General features: G+C 32.1%; 1 protein-coding gene across 2 annotated transcripts; it reads right to left on the bottom strand.

Moving 5' to 3' along the window:
* Nucleotides 1-485: 485 nt before the first annotated feature.
* Nucleotides 486-22,884, bottom strand: LOC135956562 (peptide transporter family 1). Of its 2 annotated transcripts, XM_065507097.1 has the most exons (8): nt 22,611-22,884; nt 10,128-10,315; nt 9,983-10,061; nt 9,414-9,917; nt 9,267-9,349; nt 8,791-9,207; nt 1,458-1,662; nt 486-1,403 (listed from the first exon to the last, which is right to left on the bottom strand). In XM_065507097.1, exons 1-8 carry the CDS (start codon nt 22,624-22,626, stop codon nt 556-558), a joined length of 2,340 nt encoding a protein of 779 aa, XP_065363169.1. In that variant the 5' UTR covers nt 22,627-22,884; the 3' UTR covers nt 486-555. The 2 variants fall into 2 exon arrangements, with proteins under 2 accessions (XP_065363169.1, XP_065363170.1); XM_065507098.1 differs by lacking the exons at nt 486-1,403; nt 1,458-1,662 and adding an exon at nt 7,099-8,335 and having other exon boundaries at nt 22,611-22,874.
* Between the last annotated feature and the right edge of the window lie 3,413 nt (nt 22,885-26,297).

Below are 26,297 nucleotides of genomic sequence, written 5' to 3' on the forward strand. Positions count from 1 at the left end.
GTCTGTAGTCAAGTCTTGACTATAGTCAAGTCTATAGACTCGTCTATAGTCAAATCTATAGACTCGTCTATTCAAGTCTATAGACTCGTCTATAGTCAAGTCTATAGTCAAGTCTATAGTCAAGTCTATAGACTCGTCTATAGTCAAGTCTATAGACTCGTCTATAGTCAAGTCTATAGACTCGTCTATAGTCAAGTCTACAGACTCGTCTATAGTCAAGTCTATAGACTCGTCTATAGTCAAATCTATAGACTCGTCTATTCAAGTCTATAGACTCGTCTATAGTCAAGTCTATAGTCAAGTCTATAGTCAACTCTATAGACTCGTCTATTGTCAAGTCTATAGACTCGTCTATAGTTAAGTCTATAGACGAGTCTATAAACGAGTCTATAATCATATGTGTGATCCCTAATCACAGATTTAGCTTCTCTGCAAACATGTTATTTTTATTCCTAGAAAACGAACTCAAATTCAATACTCACATATTTGTAATAACTAAAAATATATTTATTAGATAAAAAATAGGTACATATACACTTTTAAACAAAACTAATATTAATCCATTTGTCGTTTTGTATAACGAGCTTGACGTGACTGCGTTTGGCTATGCTGCTCTGGCACTTGCGTTTGCTGATTAGTTCTAACAAAAACTGTATTTTCCACCTGCCGCGGTCTTTCAATTTCTTTCGGCTGTGGCTGCGGTGTTCCAGGTATAGGATTGTTGGGCACATAACGATAGGCCAACCACATGAACAGTATCATATCGACAAACATGAGACCGGAAAATAAGAAGAATTCACTGGCCTGGGAATTGAAAAATTTCAATTCCGCCACAATGACAACGATGACATTGCCAAAGGCCACTGTCAATAGCCAGCAGGCCTGTAAGACAGATTTCATGGTAACCGGAGACTGGGAATATGAAAACTCTAAACCCGTTACCGAAAACATAACCTCACCCAAAGTCATTACCACATATTGTGGTATAAGATATAAAATACTCATGGAATTGGGTTCGGTTACCTCTATCATTTTCGAAACAATGTCACCATTTATTTGTCTGCCTATAATCAAGGAGTAAACACCACCATGTCTTAATTTCTGCTCATGCACCTTGACACTGTCTACCAAAACTTCATAAGTGGTGGCTCGTAACTCTATGAGTTTTCTATAGTTTGCCGGCTCATTGGATTCAACATCACTTGTCTTACTAACTCTCCACAAGATTTTGCGATTTGTATCTATGTTGGCTAAATTTCTAACTAAAGGTGCGGCCTTGGAAGATTTTTCTAATTGTTCTTCATATATTTGTATGGGTTGATCAGGATAATCACTTTGTAGAAATATACTGTAGGCGGTGGTTTCGTTGAAGGTGTATGAACCGGCCGCGAATTTGGGACAGTCTGAAAAATTGTAATTTATAGTGGTTTTTTAAATATTTAATATGTTAAAATTACCTTCATTGGCTGTTTCGATTGTGTATGTCATGGCCAGCTTTTTTTGTTTCACTTTGATGTATTGATTGGACCAATAATCGATGCCGTTCAAATTAATTCCTGGCAAGTCCGTATTATTTGTCCTTATATTGTATTGACATCCAGGCACACCACTAAATACTCGTAATTGTACAAAACCGGGAGAGGGTAGAACTGGATAGGTTTTCTGGAAGAAATTATTTATAAAAAATGTTGTTTTATATAAAATTAATATAATTATAGTTTAAGATCCATGACGGACAAAAACTTTATTTAGTACATATTGTAGAATACATTGAGAGAATTAAAAATATTAATACCTATTTTATTTAATGTATAACTTCTAAACATCAAACATTGTATAAATTTAAAGCCTGAATACCCTTATGTTTTATCAATTATCGATGCTAATTACATAAACAACTATCTCAAACCCACTGTGACGTCATCAGTGAGTTGCCTTACACAATAAACCAACAACAATTGCTGTTGTGCTCGTATGTTAAAGAGAGTTAAATATGTTTGCATGTAAGTGCATGTATGTGTTCATCACTTATTTACATACCCACCAATAAACAACAAACATATTGCAATGTGACGTCATTTTGTTTTGATTTACTAAGAAGAAGAGACAAAACTAACTGTTTCAACATTCCAAAGTGCAATTCTATCAATCAGTGTGTAAATGGTTGCGAATAAAACAAGGTGGATTAAAAATAAGTAAATTAAAGTGTAAACAAAAGATAATTAATAATAAAAATGTGTTTGATAAAGAATTTAAATATAAATTTTAATGTTTGTTTAACAAATAAAACATAAAATATGAAATACCTACATAGTTCCATATTTTGTAACAAAAAGTGTTAGTGTAGTCATCAAATGAAGGGGGCCAGACGAAAGAGAACTTGCTTGTGTAAGTAAGTACCTAATAATTAATAGATACTAGATTGTATATTCTTAGTAATTTCAAGGACGTACATTAGGGTGGTCCGATTTGTATGGACAAAATATTGTCGATATTGTGTCATCGATTTTTCGATAGCTTTTGGTATGAGAAAAATAAATTTCCACTACGAAAATTTTTTGACTTTTTCTCAACTTTTATTTTTTAAGGTTTTATTTAGTAGGAATAAAAAAAAATCGGCTGATTTAATTTTTTTAACATTACCTTTCCAAGGGGAAATTATATCATAAAAACGATGGCGATAGCAGTTTTTCCCAAAAAAACCGCAAAAAGCAAATTTTGCGTACCTTAGTAAAGTGGAACTAAATAAAATAAGTCATACTTTTTTAAAAACCGTCTTATAGGTAATTCAAATTTTAATATTATGTTAGCTTGAAAACTATTTACTGTTATAAGTAAATAAGGCAAATAAGTTGCTAGTCAGAAACTTCAACATAGAAATGAGTTTAAAAGTTTAAAGAAAAAATCATGTTAATGATTTTTTTCGCCTCGAAAATTATTTTTTTGATATGTCGTAGTGGAACTTTTTTTCCACATGCCAAAAGCTATCGAAAAATCGATGGCACAATATCGATTGCTAACCCGACCAACCCTAATGTACATAAAATACATGTACATTAGGCATATAACTAATTTTGGTGAAATTTTTGGCATACCACCACGTGATGGCCAATGTTGTAACTAGCTGACCCGGTGCGCTTCGCCTCCCCAATTAGAAGAAAGAAATAGTACTATCAAGTCTCACTTTGTGAATCTAATTGCAAATGTCTAATTTCATATTTCTGGGTCCATTATTATAGAAAATGCAAAATTTGTTCCTAATTTTAAATTTTTAGGTTTATTATTATAAAATATTCGAAAAGTACCATTGCAATAAGGAAATAGTACCATTGATTATCACCAGGGAAACCAAAATATGCAAATGCATGTTTTTTCTGGTGAGTCTAATGAGCACATGGATAAGATATTTACACGTTTCAGAACTATTTAAGAATTTTGGCATCGATTTGTTAGTGCATATTTTTGAATATTTTACCCTTAAATACATATTTTTGCATATATTTGTTTTAAGAGCATATTTATGTGATATTTTGCGTTTTTAGAGCATATTTTACTGTTTAATAGCATATTTTGACTTTATCAAAAACAAATTTTGTCTTACTTATTTTTCGCTGTTGTGTTACAGGTTTTTACTTCCTATGTTTAAAATTCAAAATTGAAAAATAGATGGCTTTTCACCAAAAAAAAAATTTAAAGAACAGAAATTTTTTTTAAAATTTAAATAACAATTCGAAAAATTTTTTTATCCAAAAAATTAAAAAAATGTTCACCTAAAAAAAAAAAAATTTTTTTTTCAAAAAAATTAAAAAACTGAAAAAAAATTTTTGTTCACCTAAAAATATTTAAATTTTTTATTTTGAAGTATAATTAGGTGAAGGGTATATAAGATTCGGCACAGCCGAATATAGCTCTCTTAATTGTTTTAATATAAAATAAGCACTATTTTAATAATAGCTCCATCTAAATATCAAATTTTAGTTTTAATTCAAACTTAACCGTTCTAAGTGTTAAAGAAATATTGTCTTTTAAATTTGCTCCTGTAACATCAGTTGATGTCGAAAGAACATTTTCTATGTATAAAAATGTTTTCAGATCCAATAGACAACGATTTTTATTTGAAAATTTAAGTAAATTTTTTTTGGTTAAAAATTATGTAAAAGTTTGTTTTTTTAAGAGCATATTTTTTAAATTTTAAGAGCATATTTTAAAGTTTTTACTGCATATTTAAAGCGCCTAAAACGCTTTTTTTAGAGCATATTTCCGGTTTCCCTGATTATCACTTTTAATTTCGCATTCACAAGTTTGAATTTCAGATTTGTATATCATTTCCTATATTATCAACTCATTTTGATTCTATAATACTTAATATTTAATTTCGCATTCACAAGTTTGAATTTCAGATTTGTATATCATTTCCTATATTATCAACTCATTTTGATTCTATAATACTTAATATTTAATAAATTATCACAAAACCGAAACCGATCGGTTTTTAAATATTTAAAACCGAAACCGCGGTTTTGAAATTCTTCGATTTTTTGGAAACTCTAGGTCCATTATTATAGGAAATTCAAAAAAGTACCCATGAGAATAAAGAAAAAGTACCACGAAGTATGCCCTTGAACCATATACCTCACTTGGGACCATATACGCCTAATTTCATATTTCTATGTCCATTATTAAAAAAAATTAAAAAAGTACCATTATAATATATAAAAAGTACCAAAAATCCCCCACTTGTGGATTCCCACTCACTCGGGTCCATATAAGCTTTATTGCATGTTTCTAGGATCATTGGTGAAGAAATTACAAAAAGTACCATTCGAATAAAGAAAAAGTACCAAAAAGTCTACCCCTAGAATTCTCACTTAGGACCATATATGCTTAATTTCATGTTTCTAAGTCAATTGTTATAGAAAATTAAAATAAGTACCATTAGAATAAACAAAAAGTACCATGAGGTATCCGCTTGAATTTTCAATCACTTATACGCTTAATTTCATATTTTTAGGTCCATTATATTATAGAAAATTCAAAAAGTACCATTAGAATATAGAAAAAGTGCCAAAAAGCACCCACTTGTAGTTTCCCACTCACTCGGTTCCATATAAGCTTTATTTCATGTTTCTAGGTTCATTGGTGAAGAAATTACAAAAAGTACCAATCGAATAAAGAAAAAGTACCAAAAGTCTCCCCCTAGAATTCTCACTCACTTAGGACCATATATGTTTAATTTCATGTTTCTAAGTCCATTGTTATAGAAATTTCAAAAAGGTACCATTAGAAGAACAAAAAAATACCTAAAGTTCAGTTCACACATTTTGGTACCTAAATATTATCCCCTATTCCTAACACTAACTTCACTAAGATGCATATCAGCTAACTTTAATGTCTATAAGTGTAATAATTCAAATATTAAAAAAGTACCATTAGGAAAAAAGTACCAATTTCCCTTTTCCTCCTTGAACACCCCTAAAGCTTGAAATTTAAAAATATTCCATTTTGCCAAAATTGTTTATGCTACAGGCATGTCTCAAAATATTAAAATCTGTGTTAATGTGCCCATGAATAAATATGTTTTAAAAAAAGTACCATACTGTTTACCCGGATTTGGCCCAATATACACCTTGGTACTCGAGTTCCAAATAACACCCTGTTAGTTAATTTTTGTATGAATCCAGGAACCAACGCTAAAAAAATTATCAAAATTGGCTTAATAATTTCAAATATAATGTATTTTGCCGATTTTATCCCCTTTTTGGCACCTTTTTTTATCCCCATTGAGGTGGTACAATTTTATTCATATAAATTTCTGTAACGTGGTGGGAGCTCATAATAAAATATTTGTATAGAAAAACATATTTTATGGAAATGTATCAAAAATAAACACAATTTTTATCCCTTAAGGGTTCGAATTTCCAAAAAGTACCAAACTTATATTTTTTATTTATTTATAAGTAAAGAATATGATTTAAAATTTGATTCTACTTTTATTGGTTTAAAAGATACATAGGGTGCCAAAAAAGTACCAAAAATACAGTTTTTACCCGTTTTCTCCCCTAAAAGTTTCGAATTTCGAAAAAGTACGAAACACCTGTCAGCTTATTTTTTGAATGGAGTAACATGCAATTTTAAGTTTTTTTGTATCTTTATTAGTTTTTAAGATATAAAACGTTCGAATTGATATGAGGAAAATACCAGGACAACCTCGATTTTTGACCTACAGTGGTGGCCACCAATTTAAGACAAATACTTGAATTTTTTTCATCAACTGAATTTTAAGTGCGATAGAGCCAAAATAAATGGACCTCTAAGGGTATGAAATTTATTATTAATGTTTCTAGTTTCTGAAAAATGTTTGGAAAAATCGGTAAAACATATATGGACAAAGATATGTGGAAATACGTTGACCCACCTCAGCGAACATCCGCTGTTAATAACATGATATGACCGAAACTAATGAAACTAAAAATACGAAATTTGGTAAGAATATTTTATAATAATAAAATTATAATGATATAAATGTGAGAAAATATGTTTTTTAAAAAAAAAAAAATTTTGTCAAGTTGTCGAAAAATTTTATGAGTTCGTGGTGAATATGTATGAATTGACACAGTCGAATAAAACACACTTGTGTGTTAAAACAGTCCTCATGCATACATATTTGTGGAAATATTTGAAAAAATAATTGACAATTACATGGAATTTAGCAAACAATTTTTGTCTTAAATTCCTGGCCACCACTGTATATCTGGATTACTAGGTCATTAATATAGACAATATGGATGATAGATGTTTCAAAGACCTTTGCAACGACGTTTATAAGACCATAGTAAGTTGGACCTACAATGGGTCAAAATCGGAAAAAATATTTTTTAACCAGAATTTTTTATTCACCAAAAAAAAAAATTTTAAAAACCAAAAATTTTTTTAAAATTAAAAAAATTTAAATAATTCGAAAAAAAAATTATTTTCCAAAAAATTAAAAAAACAAAAACAACAACTGAAGAGGTTTCCTTGCTTTTCCTGCTTTAGATTCTTTAATTGTAAATATAAATAACTGTTTATCTAAAAAAAAGTAAATAAAATTGCAACATATTTTTAATACTATTTTTTTAATTATCTTTCAAATTTATTATCCATCAAGGACATAAAACATTTAATTTAAATTACATACATATATAAAAAAAACTTAACAACAATTTTTACTAATACCGCTCAATCCTCAAACTCTTGAAAACTAGAGTCTTAAGAATTGTACTTAAGTACTAAATTATGCATAAAATGAAAATTTGTCATTTTTGATGTACTAGTTACATTACATGCAGATGCCTCCTTATTCATCGATTGTAGCAGCCTTATTATCTATACCCTCCAACTTCTTAATATCATGTTTTTCATCCAGGTCGCTATCCTTAGTCAAGGGAGTTTCCTCTAAGGACGCCATGGGATTGTTGGGCTTATAACGATAAGCCATGAACATAAACAGCAACATGTCGGCAAACATAAGACCAGCGAAAAGGAAGAACTCACTGGCCTGGGAATCGAACAAGGCCAGTTCGGCAATAATGACCACAATAACATTACCAATGGCCACTGTCAGTAGCCAACAGGCCTGTAGTACAGATTTCATGGCTAGAGGAGCTTGAGAGTAGGAGAATTCTAAACCAGTAACCGAAAACATGACTTCACCCAAAGTCATGACCACATATTGTGGTATAAGCCAAAGAATATTCATGGAATTTGGTTCGGTGATTTCAATAACTTTAGCCTCATACGGTTGTCCATTTATTTCGCTGATAAGAATGGTATAAACACCGCCAGTTTTCAAGGTAGTCTGAATAACCTCAACATTATCTACAAAAACCTTATAATCTCCCGAACTGAATTCTGTCAAATTGTGCAAATAGGCGGGTTCTTTGTGATCGACAACATCCTTTTTGGCCAATTTCCATGAAATAGTACGTCCCGGTTGAACATTACTCAAGGTTCTGGCCATTGGACTGCCTCTGGAGGGTTTGTTAACATAATCTTCATACCAACTCAAAGGGTGTGTGGTATTCTTCGAGCTCAGGAACAGAGAATGGGCTTTATCGTCGACCATCCGGTAAGAACCAGCTGGAAATCCAAAACAATTAGGATCACTGCTGGACAAACTATATTCGATATTGAAACTATTTTCAATATTAATATGTTTGTTTTCATAATAAGCATAAGAACCCAGATTGATATTATTCAAAGCGGGCAAATTAGAATTGAAAGTATAGGCACAATTTTCACCATTGAAAATACGTAATTGGGCAATGTTGGGTGTGGGTAGGGTAGGATAGGTTTTCTAGAAAGTTAAGAAGAGAAAAATAGAGAGGTTAAGGAAAATATATTAGAGAAAGAAAGATTATAGTTAGACAGAATAAATAATTTCTTTTGATAAGAAGGTTAAAGGTGAAGAGAAATATGTGATTAGTTTGATTTATAAGATAGAGAATGTTAAGCTAAGAATGATGTTAGAAAGTATAAGGCAAAAGATGTGATAATTTATTTTAAGAAAGGAAAAAATGGTGGAGTTGAATTGAAGTAAAGAACTTGAGATGTTTTTCACATATTATTAATAAATTTTCAGTAATTTGAGGTGGTCAGATAAATATTTATGTGTGTTTTTCAAAAGTTATGTGTCATCTCACTGGAATATTAAATGTTTCTCAGTGAATGCTTTAAATAATGCGCTCTATACAATAGCTCCCATAACCATAAAATACTTAAACATTATGTGCTTTCCTAATCTAAACTTACCTCCAAATTCAATTCAACAACACCAGAGATGATAAAGGCAACACCGGCCAAAATACCACCCAAAGTCAATTTCTGCAAAGGACGACGAATACCAATCAAACTCAAGGCCGGATAAAAAGCCACATCATACAGAGGAATGAAAACCAAAATCAGTAAAGGATTCAACACTTGCAATTGATCGGGTTTAATATCCCAAGAGCCCATATCACCATCCATACGAGTGGCTTGGAAAGTCCAACGAGAACCTTGTTGATCGAACAAAGCCCAGAAAATGGGCAAAGGCAAGTACAAGACCAAGACACGCATCAAAACCTTAACATCTTCAATCAATGATTTTTCGTATTTCTGATCAGCATAGTCCAGCCAATGTTCACGGGGATTGGTTTTACTCTCACGCCATTTAGTGGAAATGGCATTCTGTAAATTAAAATAAATATAAATCTCTTTGTAAAAGACAAGCTCAAAAAACTACTTACACCAATGGTTTTGCTGACCAACACCACCATATTGCCTGCTGGAGGTTTGCTTTTGTACAAAGGTTTACCCAACACAAAGACAACTGAAATAATTTAAGAGTTTTTATTAAATTGCTTATACAATTTGGAAATAATTCGAAAACTCACCTATAGACACGGCCATCAAGACAGCTGGAACACCAAAAGCCAATGAATAACATTCCTTTTGTCCGAAACAATGAACATCCTCACGCAAAATGGGCGTAACAGTTGTCGAAATCAATGAACCAGCATTGATGGAGAAATAGAACAACGAAAAGAATGTGGTCATTTGTTTGATCTGTTCGGGCAACTTAAACTGATCACCACCAAAGGCCGAGACACACGGTTTTATACCACCCGAACCCAGCGCTATCAGCGACAGGCCAATCATGGTAAACGTCGTAGCCGGCAAATTCAGCGGCGGTATGGCACCCAAAGTAATCAAAACGGAACCGCAAACATACACCAAAGATAGATAGAATATCGTTTTAAATTTACCCAACCAACTGTCCGAAATAATGGCACCAAACACACACAAGAAATACACAAACATGGTAAAGATATGGAAAATAACGGTGGCCGTGTCATCGCTGTAGTCCAATTGACGACTAAGATATAAAACCAGGATAGCTAAAATGCAAAACATAAAAATAAATTAGAATTTGAGAAAATTCAGTTTTAAGATCCAAACTTACTTCTCATGCCATAATAGTTGAAACGTTCACAAAACTCATTACTGATGATAAAGAAAACCGATTTGGGATAAGGTAATTTCTAAAAGTATATGATAATTGAAATTAAATATCTTGTTGAGTTGTGATTAAAATAAATTATATTTACCTTAACTTGTCCTTCAGCTTCGGAAACAGTTTGGGGATCAATTGTTCTCAGTGCTTTATCGGTGTCTTCTAAATTGTTAATTTCGTCTTTTACATCTTCTACTTTAGCGCTGGTGGCAACTGGAGTACTTTCAGCAACAGTTTCAGTTGCTGCAGTCTCCGGAATTACGCCATTTTCAGACTTGGGTCCTTTAATGAAATAATCAAAGAGGGGAGATATTAGTATGGTTTTTGATATGATTTAATATGGTAGGAGTTGAGAATTTGTTGTAATAATGTTTAATAAAAATTGGATAAATATAAGGGATTTAAGTAAAATAACTAAATTCTAAACTCTATGTGCAATTCTGTTCTATGCTGATGATGTTTGTCGCCCCGAGAATTATGACGATTATGACAGTTGGGTCTTTCAGGAAGACTCTGTCCAAGGTAATGACACTGGAGTTTGGAAACCCAGGTATTTTGGGCATGCTCTACTTTAATACATATTTTATCTGAGTAAAACCTGTGGACTACACAAGACCCGAACCGATCTTACAAAAACTACAGGTCAGATCGGACAAAACAGCTCAAAATCACTAAAAAGAGTTGGATGTTTTATTAAAACGAAACAAATGAATTTAAAATTCAATCTGTAAAATTTGCAAATCAGGACAGGAGTGACCTCTCCATGAAATTTAAACAGAGAATCTACAAATGATTTAACGTCTGGAGAATGGTAACAATTTGGGTATAATTGAGGACTACACCATACCCGAACCGATCTTTTATAGTTTTTTTTGACACAGATACCAGACAGATCGGAGTTTTTACTGCCGGCACAGATCCACGAGGAAGAGTTACATGAAATATCAATACAATCCAGTTAAATTTGAGATTCTCACTAGAATATTGACAATTTTCGGTATCACGGGATATCAGGCAGAGATATTCTAATCTTTAATTATAGAAAGTCACTAATTAGATCCCTAGAGAATGTGTACATCACATCCAACGAAACTAAGTAGAAAAACTAAAACTAATTTAAAATATTGTGCATGGAAACAAAGGAATAATGGACATGTTGATATTACAGAATCTACAGAATACCTGAACTGATCTTCGCCCCTAATTTTCAGACAAAGATACCGGACAGAGCGGTATATAAATATGACATCCAAATTTTAACTGACGGCTCAGAATGATGAGGAAGAATTGAAATTTGAGATGATCAAATCAAGACGATGTATTAACAATACCGACAAGAGCGCAACATATTCATTATCGAGGAATATCAGACAGTGGTCTGATCATCTTTACTGATAGTAAGACGATTACTAACATCGAAGTTAATTAAAAAAATCTACAAATTATTAACACCTGGTGCAAGGAAGCAGAGGAATAAGGGACATGCTCAAATTAATGATAAATTTATACTATGGACTACCCGAATCGATCTTCGTTAGAGGTTTTCTGAGAAAGAAGCCGGACAGATCGGACTGAACCAATGGCATGCAGGTAGCGTGGAATGGTATCGGCTCAAAATCACTAGGAAGAGTTGGATTTTATATCTACACGGACCAGAAATAAGTCAAGTCAAGAAATATTGACAATACGGAGAAGAGCGCAACATATTCAGTATTACGGTATATCAAACGGGGATCCTCATCTCTAATAGCAAGTCAATCGTTAGATCACTAAAGAATGTGTTTATTACATCCATCGAAGTTATGTAGACAGCTGTCTGACAGCTAAAGCAGGGAAATAGAGGAGTAATGGACATGCTCAAATAAATGATAAATTAAATCTGGGTATACGAGGACTAGACAATACCCGAACCTATCTTCGTTCCTGATTGTCTGACAAAGATACGGGCCAGTTCGTAATGGACCAATGGCATACACGAACCTCAGAATGTCATTAAAATTTGTTCTAATGACTAGGGTTTGGGGTTTCCCGGATAATTTAATTTCCCGGGAAACGGGAATGAAAAATTTCATTTCCCTGGATTCCCGGGAATGTTTTTTCAACTAGAAAAATTAGTAGAAAAGAAAATTATTTTATAAAATTGTGTCATTTTATTAAAAAAAAAGAAAAACAATACATTACAATTCAATTGTAATCACATAAAACCAAAAAAAAAGTTTTTTTAAATATTTGGAGATCACTTGTTACTATAAAATTAAATATTAGCGGTATTCATGATATAGTAGTATAAAAGAGCAATTATGTGCCACAAAATTTTATAAATTGTGAACGTATCTTTATATTTTGACGTCGATTTATATGTTAATGGGATTTTTGCACTTCTAGATTCTTTCTTTTGATTTTTCTGTTATATTTTTTTTATATTAAATATAAATACAATCAAAATGTATTCTCCGATTGCTACTTGCTTCAAATAAATCTAATTCCGGCTTAAAACTTTCAGCATTTGATTTTAAATGTTTAGGGCTTTCCTTTTCAATATTGATTGAATATTCTAATTGGTTTTTAAAATATTGCTTCATTTGTATTTCGGAAACCTCATCATCAACGCTTTGAACAGATGAGGGAACATTGTGGTCAAATAGACGTTCATACATTTCTGTCCATAAATTTTAACATTTTGTTTTTATATTATAACTTTTTTTTTAATGTTAAAGTTTTTAAGTTTAATTTAAGTGAAAGAACCGTTTTTTTAGAAATCGTAGAATTTTTAGAAAACTGCTGTTCATAAAGAGTGTTCACCTATTAGAAAAATGGATTCATTTCGGCTTAATGCTTCTACTGTATCCTTAATGGTGTTTGAAACCTCCACTAATATTTGGAACAAGCCATTCATCAAATAGAGATGTCATATTTAAATATATTAAAGTATTTTTAATAAATTTTAACGGGAAATCCCGGGATTTCCCGGGCGGGAATTCCCGGACCCCAAACCCTACTAATGACTCAAAATCACAAGGAAGTGTTTAATGTGGTATTCACTCGGCCCAGCTGAATTTGAGATGACAGGCACGCAACATTTTCAGTACTACGGGATATCAGGCAGGGATATCCTCTTAATAACTTAGGGTAATGCAACTTTTGCCCCAATTTTGGTGACGCAATTTAAAACTTTAAAAATAATCTTTAATTTTTTAGTTTAGATATGGGACTAGCCATGCAATGTTTCATGACAATCAACAAAATTCTAGGAAATTAAATTTTTATCTAAATAGTAAAGTCTTTTATTAATTTACAGCAAGAAAACGAAATATAAACCAGCGAATGCAATTTCTTTTGTTTGTTCTATAAAAAGATACAATCGTTTATTAATAGATATACTATATATTATTAATATATTTTGTTTTTTGCGTTTTAAACAGACAACAAAAAGTAATAAATAAAATAGGATAAGTGTGCGATAATCAGCACTTTTATTTTATCAAAATAAACGCAATATCAAAGATTATCAGACATATTTGCACTTGTAACAATAGTAAGTGCACTGCGTAATAAATTATAGTTATTTTTTTTGATATATAAACAAATTAGATGACTCTATCTGACGCGTGAGATTGTGAAAACATGTGTAAAAAATCAATTGAAATATGTTCTTGTAAACGCTTTTTTATTTATCACTGATAAACCATTTGCAACAGTCTGTCAGTCTGTGTTTGATATTTTATCATAATAATTTTTAAAAAAGGACTTCGGAACAGTAAAAATGTCAACAACTATGGCAATTTTTATTGTCTGTTGTTGTTGATTATATTTGATTAGTAGGGCGATAAAAGTATGACAAATTTGAAATTGAAAATACAGTAGAATAATGATATGTTTAACACTTTATGGATGATAATTAATAGTGGAGATTAAAGAGTTCAGTTTAATAAAGACCATACCATAAAACAAGTGTGAGTAATCTATTATCAGTGCAAAGAATGATGAATGAAACGAAATCTTCGGTCGAAAACTACAAGTTTTGGTAAATTTTTTAAAACCGAGAAAATGTGTTTTGTTAGGTATTACTTTGCTCTGAATTCAAATCCCTAGCCTTTTTTTGCGCCAAGAGATACCAATCAGCCAGTTTTGCCAGAAAAAATGTAAAAAATGAGAAAATACCTACAACTAAAACTGCTCTACACTCACTGATTAGCTAAGATCAAGATCTCTCTATCTAAGATCTCTACTATAGCGAATTCACTTTCGTTTCATTCCTCGCCATAGATAAAGCGTCACACCATTGTTAAAACATATTTCAGGTGAATTTATATGGGGACAAGCGCTGTAGCAGCATTGGACAAATATCCTCAACTTCTATCTACAGTTCTGGAATCATAGCTCATTATACCCTACACCACCATAGTGGGGAGGGTATTATGCGTTTGTGCAGATGTTTGTAACGCCCAAAAATATTAGTCTAACACCCACCTTAAAGTATACCGATCGACTTAGAATCACTTTCTGAGTCGATTAAACGATGTCCGTCCGTCCGTCCGTCCGTCTGGTTGGCTGGCTGGCTGGCTGTCCATGTAAACCTTGTGCGCAGAGTACAGGTCGCAATTTTGAAGATATTTCGATAAAATTTGGTACATATTACTTTTTCGGCCCAAGGACGAAGCCTATTGAAACTGGCTGAAATCGGTCCATTATTTCACCTAGCCCCCATACAAATGTCCCCTCGAAATTGGACTTTATCGGTCATAAAAGTTTAATTTATCTATGTATCTACACAAATTTCGCTCCAAATAAATTTTATATGTACAAAATTCATGTCACCAAATTTTGTTACGATCGGTCCATAATTAGTCATAGCTCCCACATAGACCCGCTTCCGAAAATCACTTTAACGTGCATAAATCGCTTAAAAATGTTGGTATACACACAAAATTCAACATAGTTAACTTTAATATAGACATAAATAACACGACCTAATTTTATGGTGATCGGTCCATAATTGGTCATAGCTCCCATATAAGGCCCACTTCCGAAAATCACTCAAAAATATAAATTATTGATATTTTAAAAGAAAAATATTTTTACTCATTTACTTGGTGTAGGGTATTATATGGTCGGGCTTGACCGACCATACTTTGTTACTTGTTTTCTTATCTAAATGATCCCATAGATCCGAACAAAGACATAACGGTATTTGTACTATTCACTAGGCGATATAAGAACTCATACTTATTAACGCAAACATCAAAGGAGTAACACTCTCGCTATTCAATAATGATGTGCTTCTTGAAGGTTATATGAGAACGTTTACGATTATGGTAAAGATAACTCTCAGAATGAGCTAGTCCTTAATACGATTACAAGTTATTGGAACCATTAATGTCGACACCACTCCATGAAGAAAATATACTTCTGGCTAATTTATATGGGTACAATTTCACTGTAGCAGCAATGGACAAAAAATCCTCAACTTCTATCAGCAGTTCTGCAATCAGAACTCATTTTATTATCTAAATGATCCCATAGATCTGAACCAAGACATAACGGTATTTGTACTATTCACTAGGCGATATAAGAACTCATACTTATTAATCCAAAGATCAAAGAAGTAACCCCCTCGCTATTCAATAATGATGAGCTGCTATCCTAATACTCGATACAAAGCAGAAACTGCATTGTATTACAGACTTGAATATTGTAAGAGAAGGCTAACGATTATGGTAAAGCAATGTCTCAGAACGATCCAGTCCAAGGTATTTACTATCCTCAACTGGTTCCTTAAATATGGCTACAAGCTATTGGAACATGAAAACACAGTAATTATGGGCATGTTCAAATTGTATTCAAGTATACAATACTTGAAGCTATCTTTGATGCTGGTTTTCGGACAAAGATACCGGACAGATTGGAATTGACCTGTGGCGCACACCAATTATCAGAATTTTTACCGACGACTCATAATCACAAGAGAGGGTTGAATGTGGTTTCTACTTGGATCAGTTTTGGATATTGAGATGGTCACTTGGACTACCAGATCTATGTATTACAATTTGATTAGGTAGGGATATCCTCACTTATCATAGAAAAAGTGTATATCACATCGAACAGTTTCGGGTATCTTTAAAGGAGTTGGCGAGACATTCAACGGTTACTCTCATCTGGTACCTCAACATAGGCTTATTAACTTCGATTGTCTGGCTGAAGGGTTTGTGAAGATCGAAACTACATTGTATTGAAAATATTAATATTTCTCTTCTTATCTCATTGCCAATAAAAAATGGGAAAATGATCACACTTGCATCAAAACCGGAAAAATCTATCGATATCTGAATGCGCAGAGAATAGGAATTACGGTTAATGTGCCAAGATTTCATTTTCGTAACATAATAGTGAAGATATGCCGTCATTGGTCTCTTGATATGCGTACAGTAGCTGCGAAGAGGAAGAGAAAACAGAAAATATTATCTGCCACCGTCCAGCTTTTAGCGATTTGAGATTGAAACTCGTCTATCACCAAAAAACACTGATAAGACCAAGAATTGGCGGCATTACATCATGAAGATTGTTGTCAAACTCTGCAAGAGCTTGAAAAATCATTGGGAGCTAATCAACAATTTAAAAATGTTTCCGAGCCGAAGGATTCACCCAAAAGCAGGGAAATTGGGAAAACCATACGAATTGAAGCCGAGAGACCATAAAAGACGATTTTGTATGTCTGAAATACTGATGCAACGCTATAAAAGAAAATCAAAAATTGCAGCGAAGGCCGGAAAACGCCCAGAATATGGGACCAGATATGTAACCGTAATATTTAATTATGACAATACTAGGCCACATGTTGCAATACCTGTTAGAAACTGTTTATAAAGAAGTGGTTGGGACTTTTGCCTCACACGCCGTATAGTCCAGACCTTGTCACGTCCGATTACTATTTGTTTCGAACGATGCAGATCGCTCTCTCACTTCGGAACAAAATTGGCTTGATTCGTTCTTGACCTCAAATAGATGACCAGTTTCTTTGGCTCGGAATCCATATGTTGCCAGAAAGATGGGAAAAAGTCATAGACCAGTGATAAAGAGTTTTCCAAAGTCGAAGAAAAGGATTGATATTTCAAGATTCATGAAGGACGAAAACTTCCTTCTTTGATGTACAAGATATCAGTTGTGCTAGTGATAAGTATCAACTTTATGAATATACTGTATGATATTTAGCAAAGACACAATAAGCAACTAAGCAGAGACACAATACAGAGTTGCGTTGAACTTTTCCGATATAATTTGCAGCAAGTGTTTTGACCCAAATCACGTACTTGGAAGTCTCACTATTTGTGGTCATTATTTAAATAAATAATTAAATAGATTGATTAAATTAGCTTCAACCAAATTCTACTGTTATGTTCTACAACATTATATAGTGGTTATTAGCAGGTACTTATTGACATTGTATAATTGTAAACGATACTTGTATTGTACAATTAATTGATTACTATTGACACGCGTTATAATTAATTGATTTCATGATAAGAACCATTGATAATTCAGCAAAACCATGTCATAAATATCGCAAATAACAAGGAAAAACCAAACAATTTTACATGGAACAACAAAATACATCCATAAAATGACTTGTAAATGTCTAAATTTTGAAAAGTCATTCAAGTCGGTGAATGATTAATTATAAGAAGAAAAAAAACAAATAAATTTATCTCACTTTTGTTGGGAATGTTTTCTTTTATCTAATGAACAAATATTTTGTTTATTTTAACGTGGGAATTCAAAATGGTTTGTTGTACTAGTTCGTACATTCAAGAGTAAAATTTTGCAATTTTGTTGACAGTTTAAAAATGACACAATGACACAACAGCTGAACTAAATACATATTTATTGTTGCTGCTTTTATCTCGACATTATTAAGCGTTTCTGAAGATTGTTGGTTGTACTGTGCTCCACCGTGTAGCACTGATTAGGCTGTTTATTGTTTATCTTGACGAATGCACGAAACGACAAGCGTGCGATAAAACAAACACCTCTAACTATTATATTAAACACCAGAAAGAAATTTGCTAAAAAAAAACAACAAATGATTGCGTTTGACTTATCACAGGTGATAAAACTAACTACCGATTACATTTTGTATGAATGAGACTGTAATCTACGAATTGACGCGTATTTTAAGTGGAATTTATTAGCTTTTTTTCTGCTTTAGAGTAACGAAAAAAAGTGCGATTTGCCTCCATAAATTTTGCGATTTCTCTCGAATAAACTTATCTGTATCACTGATTGTCGTTTAGGATTGTATTTGTATTATCGATTTTTATTTAATCGTGTTAAACATTTATGATGTTTTAATTCAAGGTCTTTGTTTTTTTTTTAAAAAAATTTTGTTTGAGCTGGATTTTTCAGGTTATTTCGGTCATAAATTGAGTCTCGTACCTACGTCAGCACAATTTGAGAAAGTTGCAAAATGGTTATAAATTCTTATAATCATTGGGTTATAAATGATTTGGTTTTAGATTAAATAGCATATTATGGAATTTTGACCGAATTTAGGTACCAGGAAGTGAGCTTTTGAAGATAAAAATTGTATATGTCTGATGAATGGCCCTTAAGGGAATAAACAAGAATAAAACTAATGATGTCGTTATCCCTACAATACAATTTTTGCTAGACTAAGACCTATTGTCTCAATCAATATATGGATACTCCCCTTGATTTACATTCTGGATATTGCCTATAAAATAACTCATAAATTATGTTAAGTATTAACGATAAATATTTAATTATTTGAATTCAAAACGCTTTACTTTTTAAAGGAGACATATATTTTAAATATAGTAGATAATACCCATTATTTTATTCGCCTTTACTAGTTCCCAGTAAAAAATATGAAGAGATTTCGTTAATTAAAAAAGGATAACAAAAAAGATTCAAAAAAGCCTTTTAATAAAGAAATATACTAATCAATCCAATGAATCGGTGTGTTCAAGGATAACGGAATCAATATATTGATTGATATAAATATCAATAACAGAACAGGTATTCTAAATTCCAGACCACAGTTACTGGAGAAAGTAAATCAATGATGAAATTAATTGTTTTTTAAACTCCGGGGTTTAAAGAGCTGAAGATTTCTAGTATCTAAGAGATCGAATTCTTTCAAAACAAATAAGTTCTAGCTATAAATAATAGTGTTCCTCGATCTTCAACCATAATCTGATGCTGGAGATTTCTAATATCTAAGAGATCGAAGGTTTACTATGAACAAAATTTGTGAAAAAGTGTTCCTGGATCTTTAACCATATATTCAACGATAACAGAATCAATATATCAATAACAGAACATGAATTCTAAATTCCAGACCAAAGTTACTGTGGAAAGTACATTAAAGATCCGTTTTGGAAGATCCGAGGTTTAAAGAGCAGGATATTTCTAGTATCTAAGATAGCGAGTTCATTCAATACAAATGAATTCTAGCTATAAATACTATTTGGAAAAAAGCATGCCTCGATCTTCACCATAAATTTTGACCTGGAACTGCAGAGAGCGATTTCATGAAGGCAAAATTTGGAACAGAGTGTTCCTGGATCTTTAATCATAAACTTTAACTAGTGGTTTTTAACGAAGTGTGAAGTTCACACCTGGTAGACAGTTACTTTCGTTTGGAAGAAATTATTCGTAAAACTGGCATCAGTGTTATGGACATACATTGTCACTTTTGGGTTTTGCAAATTAATACAATTTGGATCCACTAATATATATCGAAGTCCAACAAAAACAGAAAAGTACATTGTCCTTTTTGTCTATTTGAAAAATTTAACGAATAATTTAATAATCTTAGTAACCGATCTTCAAAACAAGGATTCTTTTTAACATAAACATGTTTCACGAGAGAAAAAGATTTTACACGATTTGGTATTAAAAATAAATGACTGTTTTTAAGATTTTGAACCAAAGCTTTTGAAATGTTACAGGACCCTTGGATGTAGATATCTATGATCCATGTAGTAATTTTGCCTTAAGAAATCTGTTTTATTTTTAAATTAATTTTGATTTATCCCAATAAGCACAAAAGCCTCAAATTCAAGCACTTGAACATTTTGTTGGAAATTGACTTGAATGCAAATTTAATTATGTTTTAAACTTGAAAAATGTTGAAAAAATAAAATATTTTTCAAACAAAAAACATATGGCTTGAATTTATGTTTCCTTTTTACTGGAGAATGCTATTGAAATAAAGTTTAATACAATTGTAATTCAATTGTTTGACTATAATTAAAAGCTGGAATTACACTTGCTTTCAACTTGAATTCCAGTAAAAAATTTCATGTTATTCGAAAGATCACTATGAAATATTGTTTAGGGGACCCATCATAATTTTGACAATTAAATATGTAATAAATCCAATTAAACTTAAGTTTAGAGAAAATTGGGCTGCCGTCATAGATTCAGCAGGTCCAGAGTCCTACACATATAAATTGTAGTTTTAGTGCTTTGGAATTGTTCCTGAACTGATTCTTTAACGAATTATTTTTGTTTGAAAATGTCACCCTCGGAACTAGTTCCACTGATGCGTTATGGAGCAAACACCACTTATTTAGAACGTTTTTAGATCAGTATTTTTTAAAAGAAAATGTTCACGCTCAGTGTTAATTTTACGAAATGGTTAATCAACAAACATCCTATCCTTAGAACTATTCCAGAACTAATTATTTAATAAATTCTTTCATGAAATCTTGTTAAAAAGGTTTCCTAAAAAGATTCCGCATAAATTTTTATGTTTAAAGCTATATTTTACAAAATAATAACTGGATCTAGTTGCTTTCACAGAAAAAAATTACGACAGAAATGTTAATCAGAGTTCCGTTCCCACAATAACTGGATCTTCACTCCGTAACGTACCGAGTCTCACACGATAAAAGATTGTCAACTCAACGTCAGTAGTATCAACCGGAAGTTTTTCCCCAGGGTAGAACTTTCGACGACAACATAGAATTTATTGTGATTCACTAGTTATGAGACTACCACTAAAGAATCGGAAGTGTTTCTGAAACTCGTTCTAAAACTAGTTATGTTAAAACATGTTCTGTAAAATTTCGAGAGTATGTAATGAATCCATTTTTGGGACAACTATTGGGTGTATGACTTAAAAATGCGGGATTTTGAAGGCGTATCTTTTGAACGCGATTTTTGATTTTAATAACTTATATGTCATTTTGAAGTGTACAAATCTGACATTTATTCTTACATAGTTATAGAACATTATAATGTAAACAACAAACGAATGTAAACAACGAATTTTGTACCAACAATGCGTCATATGCGGGAAGTTTTGCTTTACTTATTTAATGGTAAAGCTTATGGTTAATGTGTTTCATCGGTTTCAACTGGCGATAGATGGTTTGTGCGGTTCAGAAGTGGTGATTTTGATACGGAAGTCAAAGATCGCCCAGGCGAGAAAAACCCAAAATAATGAAAATTGGTTACCATACGAACACGAAGACCTAGAAAGACGATATTGCACGTCCGAAATGATGCTTGAACGCTATAAAAGAAAATCAGTTTAGCACCGACTTTTGTTATGACTTGTGATGAAAAATGGATCCATTACAATAACCCCAAGCGTAAGAGATCGTATGAGAAGCCCGGCCAACCAGCCGAATTGACACCAAAGTCAAATATCCTTGATGCTTAGGTAATGCTCTGTATTTGGTGGACCAAAGGGGTCCTATTTGTTATGAGCTTCTGAAATCTGGCCAGACCATCTCCTGTACCTAACACAACTGATTCGTTCGAAGCGAGCATGAAACCGTAATATTCCATCATGACATCATGAAGTGATTTGAAGTTTTGTCTAACCCGCTTTATAGTCCAGACCGTGGCCCGTCCCACTACTATTTGTTTCGATCGATTCAGAACGCTCTCTTTGGGATATGCTTCACTTAGGAACAGAGTATCCAAAATTGGCTTGATTCTTTCTTGGCCTCAAAAGATGAGCAGTTCTTTGGCCCGGAATCCATATGTTGCCAGAAAGATGGGGAAAAGTCATAGCTAACAATGACTAATCACATTTAAATCTAACGTCATTTTCGATTATTTTAGTAACTATTTTAGAGGCATCGGTTGTTGAGCTTAAAGGATAACAGAGACAACCTGGTAAACCAGGCGAATAAGTCTGATCTAGTGCAAAAGTTTCTATGTAATTTACATCCAAAGTCAGTAAATACTTAACAGAAAGATAATCAGGCTTAAATCATTGATATTGTAGTATTTAATCCCGTTCTGTTAACATAAATTGTTCCGGGGTTATTTAAAATAAAAAATTACTTGTTTCTAAATAAAATTCACAGAAATTATTTATTGATATTTACACCGCATAAAAACAATTTCAATAATTATTATTTTTTTCTCAGCACATTTAGATAAAAATCTTGCAATTTTTAATTAAACTTAGATAGGAGCATTATTTTTCTTTTGTTGTTGAACAAATTGAAAATTAAAAAATTTTCACAATTATTTACAACCATTTTATAATTAAAAAATAAATTTAAGAAAATACAAAAATAAATAAAAAAATTAATACCGTTTTCATCAGCCATAATGGATGTTGATGCGTGTCACACTTTACAAAATTGTTTTTAAACACTTTTTATTATACAAAATATAAATAAAATCCTTTAATCCTCTATTTAAAGGGTCTAAAGGATCTACTAATTCTTTGTGTTTCTCCAATACTTTTCAAGCCGTTAAACTTTCATTCACTTTGGTTTGAATTGTTTTTTTTTTCACAAATTTATTTTCACAACGTTTAAAAGTGAACGCGTCCACAACTGTTAACGGCGTTCAACAGACTGACTGATTGTCAGAACAAATAAACCATATTTTCCTGATCATAACCGGCATTATGCCAGGCAGCAAACCCAATCTACACACCACTCTACAAAATCTATTATTGTTAGTAGGGTCATAAAAATAAAACAACAACTACAATTTAATACTTATTTGAAATTACATAGTATGAATGTATTTTGTAGATATTTTTGTAGATCCACATACACAAACTCACTTATACTCTTCTTGGTATAAAAAAGTTCATATCAAGTACCTAAATAGCAATAACAACAAACTAACTAACTAACCAACTAACTAACTACGAGTATATAGTATCAGAATCATTCATTTGAAGTACTCGGGGATGCGATAACAACAGAATGGGTTATCAGACTTTTAAGAATTTATGATGAACAAAAAAAAAAAAAAACACAAAAAAGTGAAAAAAATAGCTGTTATTAAAAAACGTAAACGCCAAAATAATGGAAATACTTACGTTTTTAGTTAGTACTTGTTTTAATCGTAGTTAGACAACAATAATGTGTATAAAATAAAACAAATTGATAAAGAAAAAGTTTTGTTTTAAAATGATTAAAACATACACAAATGTACTATGTAATTGGTATAAGCATTTTAGTTTTTTTTCACTTTTTCTGTTAAAACAATCTGATGGTATACATGTTTCTTTCTTTTAACAATTTGATAGCTAGAATACTTCGTTAAGGGTTTTGTTAATAGAAGAAGAAACAAATTTGTAAATTACATTAATAAATTGTGATTAAATGTTTAAAAATTGTAAACAAAAGACTTCTAGACTTGACATATATAGTTTTATTAGGAGCAGGAATATGAGTAATCCAAAGTCTATTGTGCTGGGTTTTTCAAGTTAGTAATTCGTATTTGAAGCGATAATTTACAATAGTTAATCAAAAACTATGAGTGGGCGTATATATAAGTTTTTCATTCCGCATATAACACTGAGAAATATTCATTCATATTTTCATTCACAACCAAAATTAATGAAATTTGCATTAATTTTCCAAAACAGGTTGGTAATTTTTTTTTTTTTTTTGTATAACCAACACTCAGGGGATACCCCTATATATGCAGTGCATTGTGTTGATGTTAGGAAATAAAGTTGTTGGAATGAGGAAAGAGGGAGTAGTGTTTGTTGACGTTTGACTTGAATTGATGAATATTATATTCCGCCGGAAATACGTTGGCAGGTAGTAGATTCCACATACGTATGGTTCGACCAAAAAAAGAGTTTTCCCTATAATGTGTCGTACGATCGGTACTCAAATTAATAGCAAATGGGTGCGATCTGTGTGATAGTCGTGTGTTCCGAATGAAAGTGCGCGAATTGGGTATAAGATTACTTATGTCTACTGAACAACACCCGTGATAATATCTGTAAAATAAGGATAAGCTGCCCACATTACGACGATGTTCTAAAGTATCGATAAACCGGGTAACATTTTCATCACCTATAAGATCAACCGCCCTTCTTTGAACCCGGTCCAGCAGCTCTAGACTTGACCTTGCAGCTCCGGCCCATTTGTGGGAATTATATTCCATTTTTCGACGAATGAAGCTTGTGTATATACGAAGAAGATCGGAAGGGGAGAAATATGTCCGACACCGTCTCAAGAAACCCAAGCACCTAAAAGTTTCCTTCGCAACATCGAATATATGACGATTCCAACGGACGTCACACTGTATTCTCGTACCTAGAATCAAAAGGTTATCTGAAACACCAACAGTTGTGTTACCCATACGAAGAATTGATTCTGGTGAAATCTCGAGACGTTTATGTGTCAATAGGCGCACTGAGTTTTGAGTGCGTTGAAATTAACTCGGTTCAATTCACCCCATCTGGAGATTGTTGTAAGGTCACGATTTATCGAGTCGTCCATATTCATTCTTGACAATTTAATCTCCGAAATAGTAGGTTTGTGGTCGAATGAATATGAGTGACAGATATTACTGTCATCCGCGAAAGAATAAATGGGATTTGAAGTGATTGTTAGTAATCGTTCATGAAAATTAAAAAAAGGGAAGGAGAAAGAACAGAACCCTGGGGGACTCCAGAGTTCAATATGAATTTCTCGGAGCAAATACCATCTTTACTACCCTTATAGTACGACCACGAAAGAAACTAGAAATAAAATGACAAAATTCTACCCCGACACCGAACGAGGTCAATTTCGAAACTAGTCCATCATGCCACACCCGGTCGAAATGTCGAGTGCGACTACTTTACTCTCTCCCATGCGGTGTATTGATTGACACCACTGTTCAGAAAGAAACGCCATTAGGTCTCCAGTTGAACGACTACTACGGAAGCCATATTGTCTGTCATTTAGAAGTTTGTTCGATTCTAAACAATTGACTAAGTGATAGTTTAACATGCTCTCCATAACCTTCGAGAGCGCCGAACAAATTGAGATTGGGCGATAATTTTCGGGATTGGTGGGGTCACCTTTTTTGGGGATTGGCTGGACGTTGGCAATGTTATAAAATCTATGGTGGGGTTAATTAACACTTTATTCTCCCTCTAGTGAGCATATTAATTTGACGTGATATTTGTGAGTTTATGACTTAAAATTTAAGTCATAAACATTTAAGTCTTAAATACTGAATTTACAATAGATGACGTATCATTATTTATTATTATTATTCTTTCGTGTTTATATTCATCGGTGTTTACTTTTAATCTATTTCAGTCGAAAAATTCAAAATTTTTAAATGAAAAATAACTTTTTTCATCCAATAATTCATCCAGTTTCTCTAAAAACAAATCAAAAATAAAATAGAAAAATATCTTAAGATTTCTTTCATTCTATTTTTTAATCATAAAATATTCAAAAAGTACCCATTTTGAATTCGCATTCACTAAACCATAAATGCCTAATTGCGTGTTTCTAGGTCTCGTTATAAAATATTCATAATGTACTATTAGTAGGAAAAAATGTACCTATAAGTAAGTCCCTTTTTATATTCCAACTCAGTCATTATTAGTATAGCAAATTTCAAAAATTACCATTTGAATAACGAAAAAATTCTAATAGTTTTTGTTACCTCGACATCATTAAGCTCTCTATCCATGACTCTTTCTTTACTCTGAATCATATCAGCCAACTATTATGTATACAAGTAAAATAATTTAATATAATAAAAAAGTACCATTAGAACCGCCGCACGTTGGGTTGAATCATGGTCAAAGTGGCGCTTAATTGATTTTTTAGAATTAATATTTATTTATTAAATTTGGTACAGGGTAAAAGTAGACAAAATTCTACATCACTAATAGCTAAAATCGTTATTCTAGGTTGCATACTTTTTCTGCAATATTCTGTCAAAGTGGAAAAATTTTTCGTATTTTTAGATAAAGTAATAAAAATTGAAATTAAACACAATTAAAATAATTTTTTTTTGT

This window comes from Calliphora vicina, chromosome 4 (genome assembly GCF_958450345.1).
Source record: "Calliphora vicina chromosome 4, idCalVici1.1, whole genome shotgun sequence".
Lineage (NCBI taxonomy): Eukaryota > Metazoa > Arthropoda > Insecta > Diptera > Calliphoridae > Calliphora > Calliphora vicina.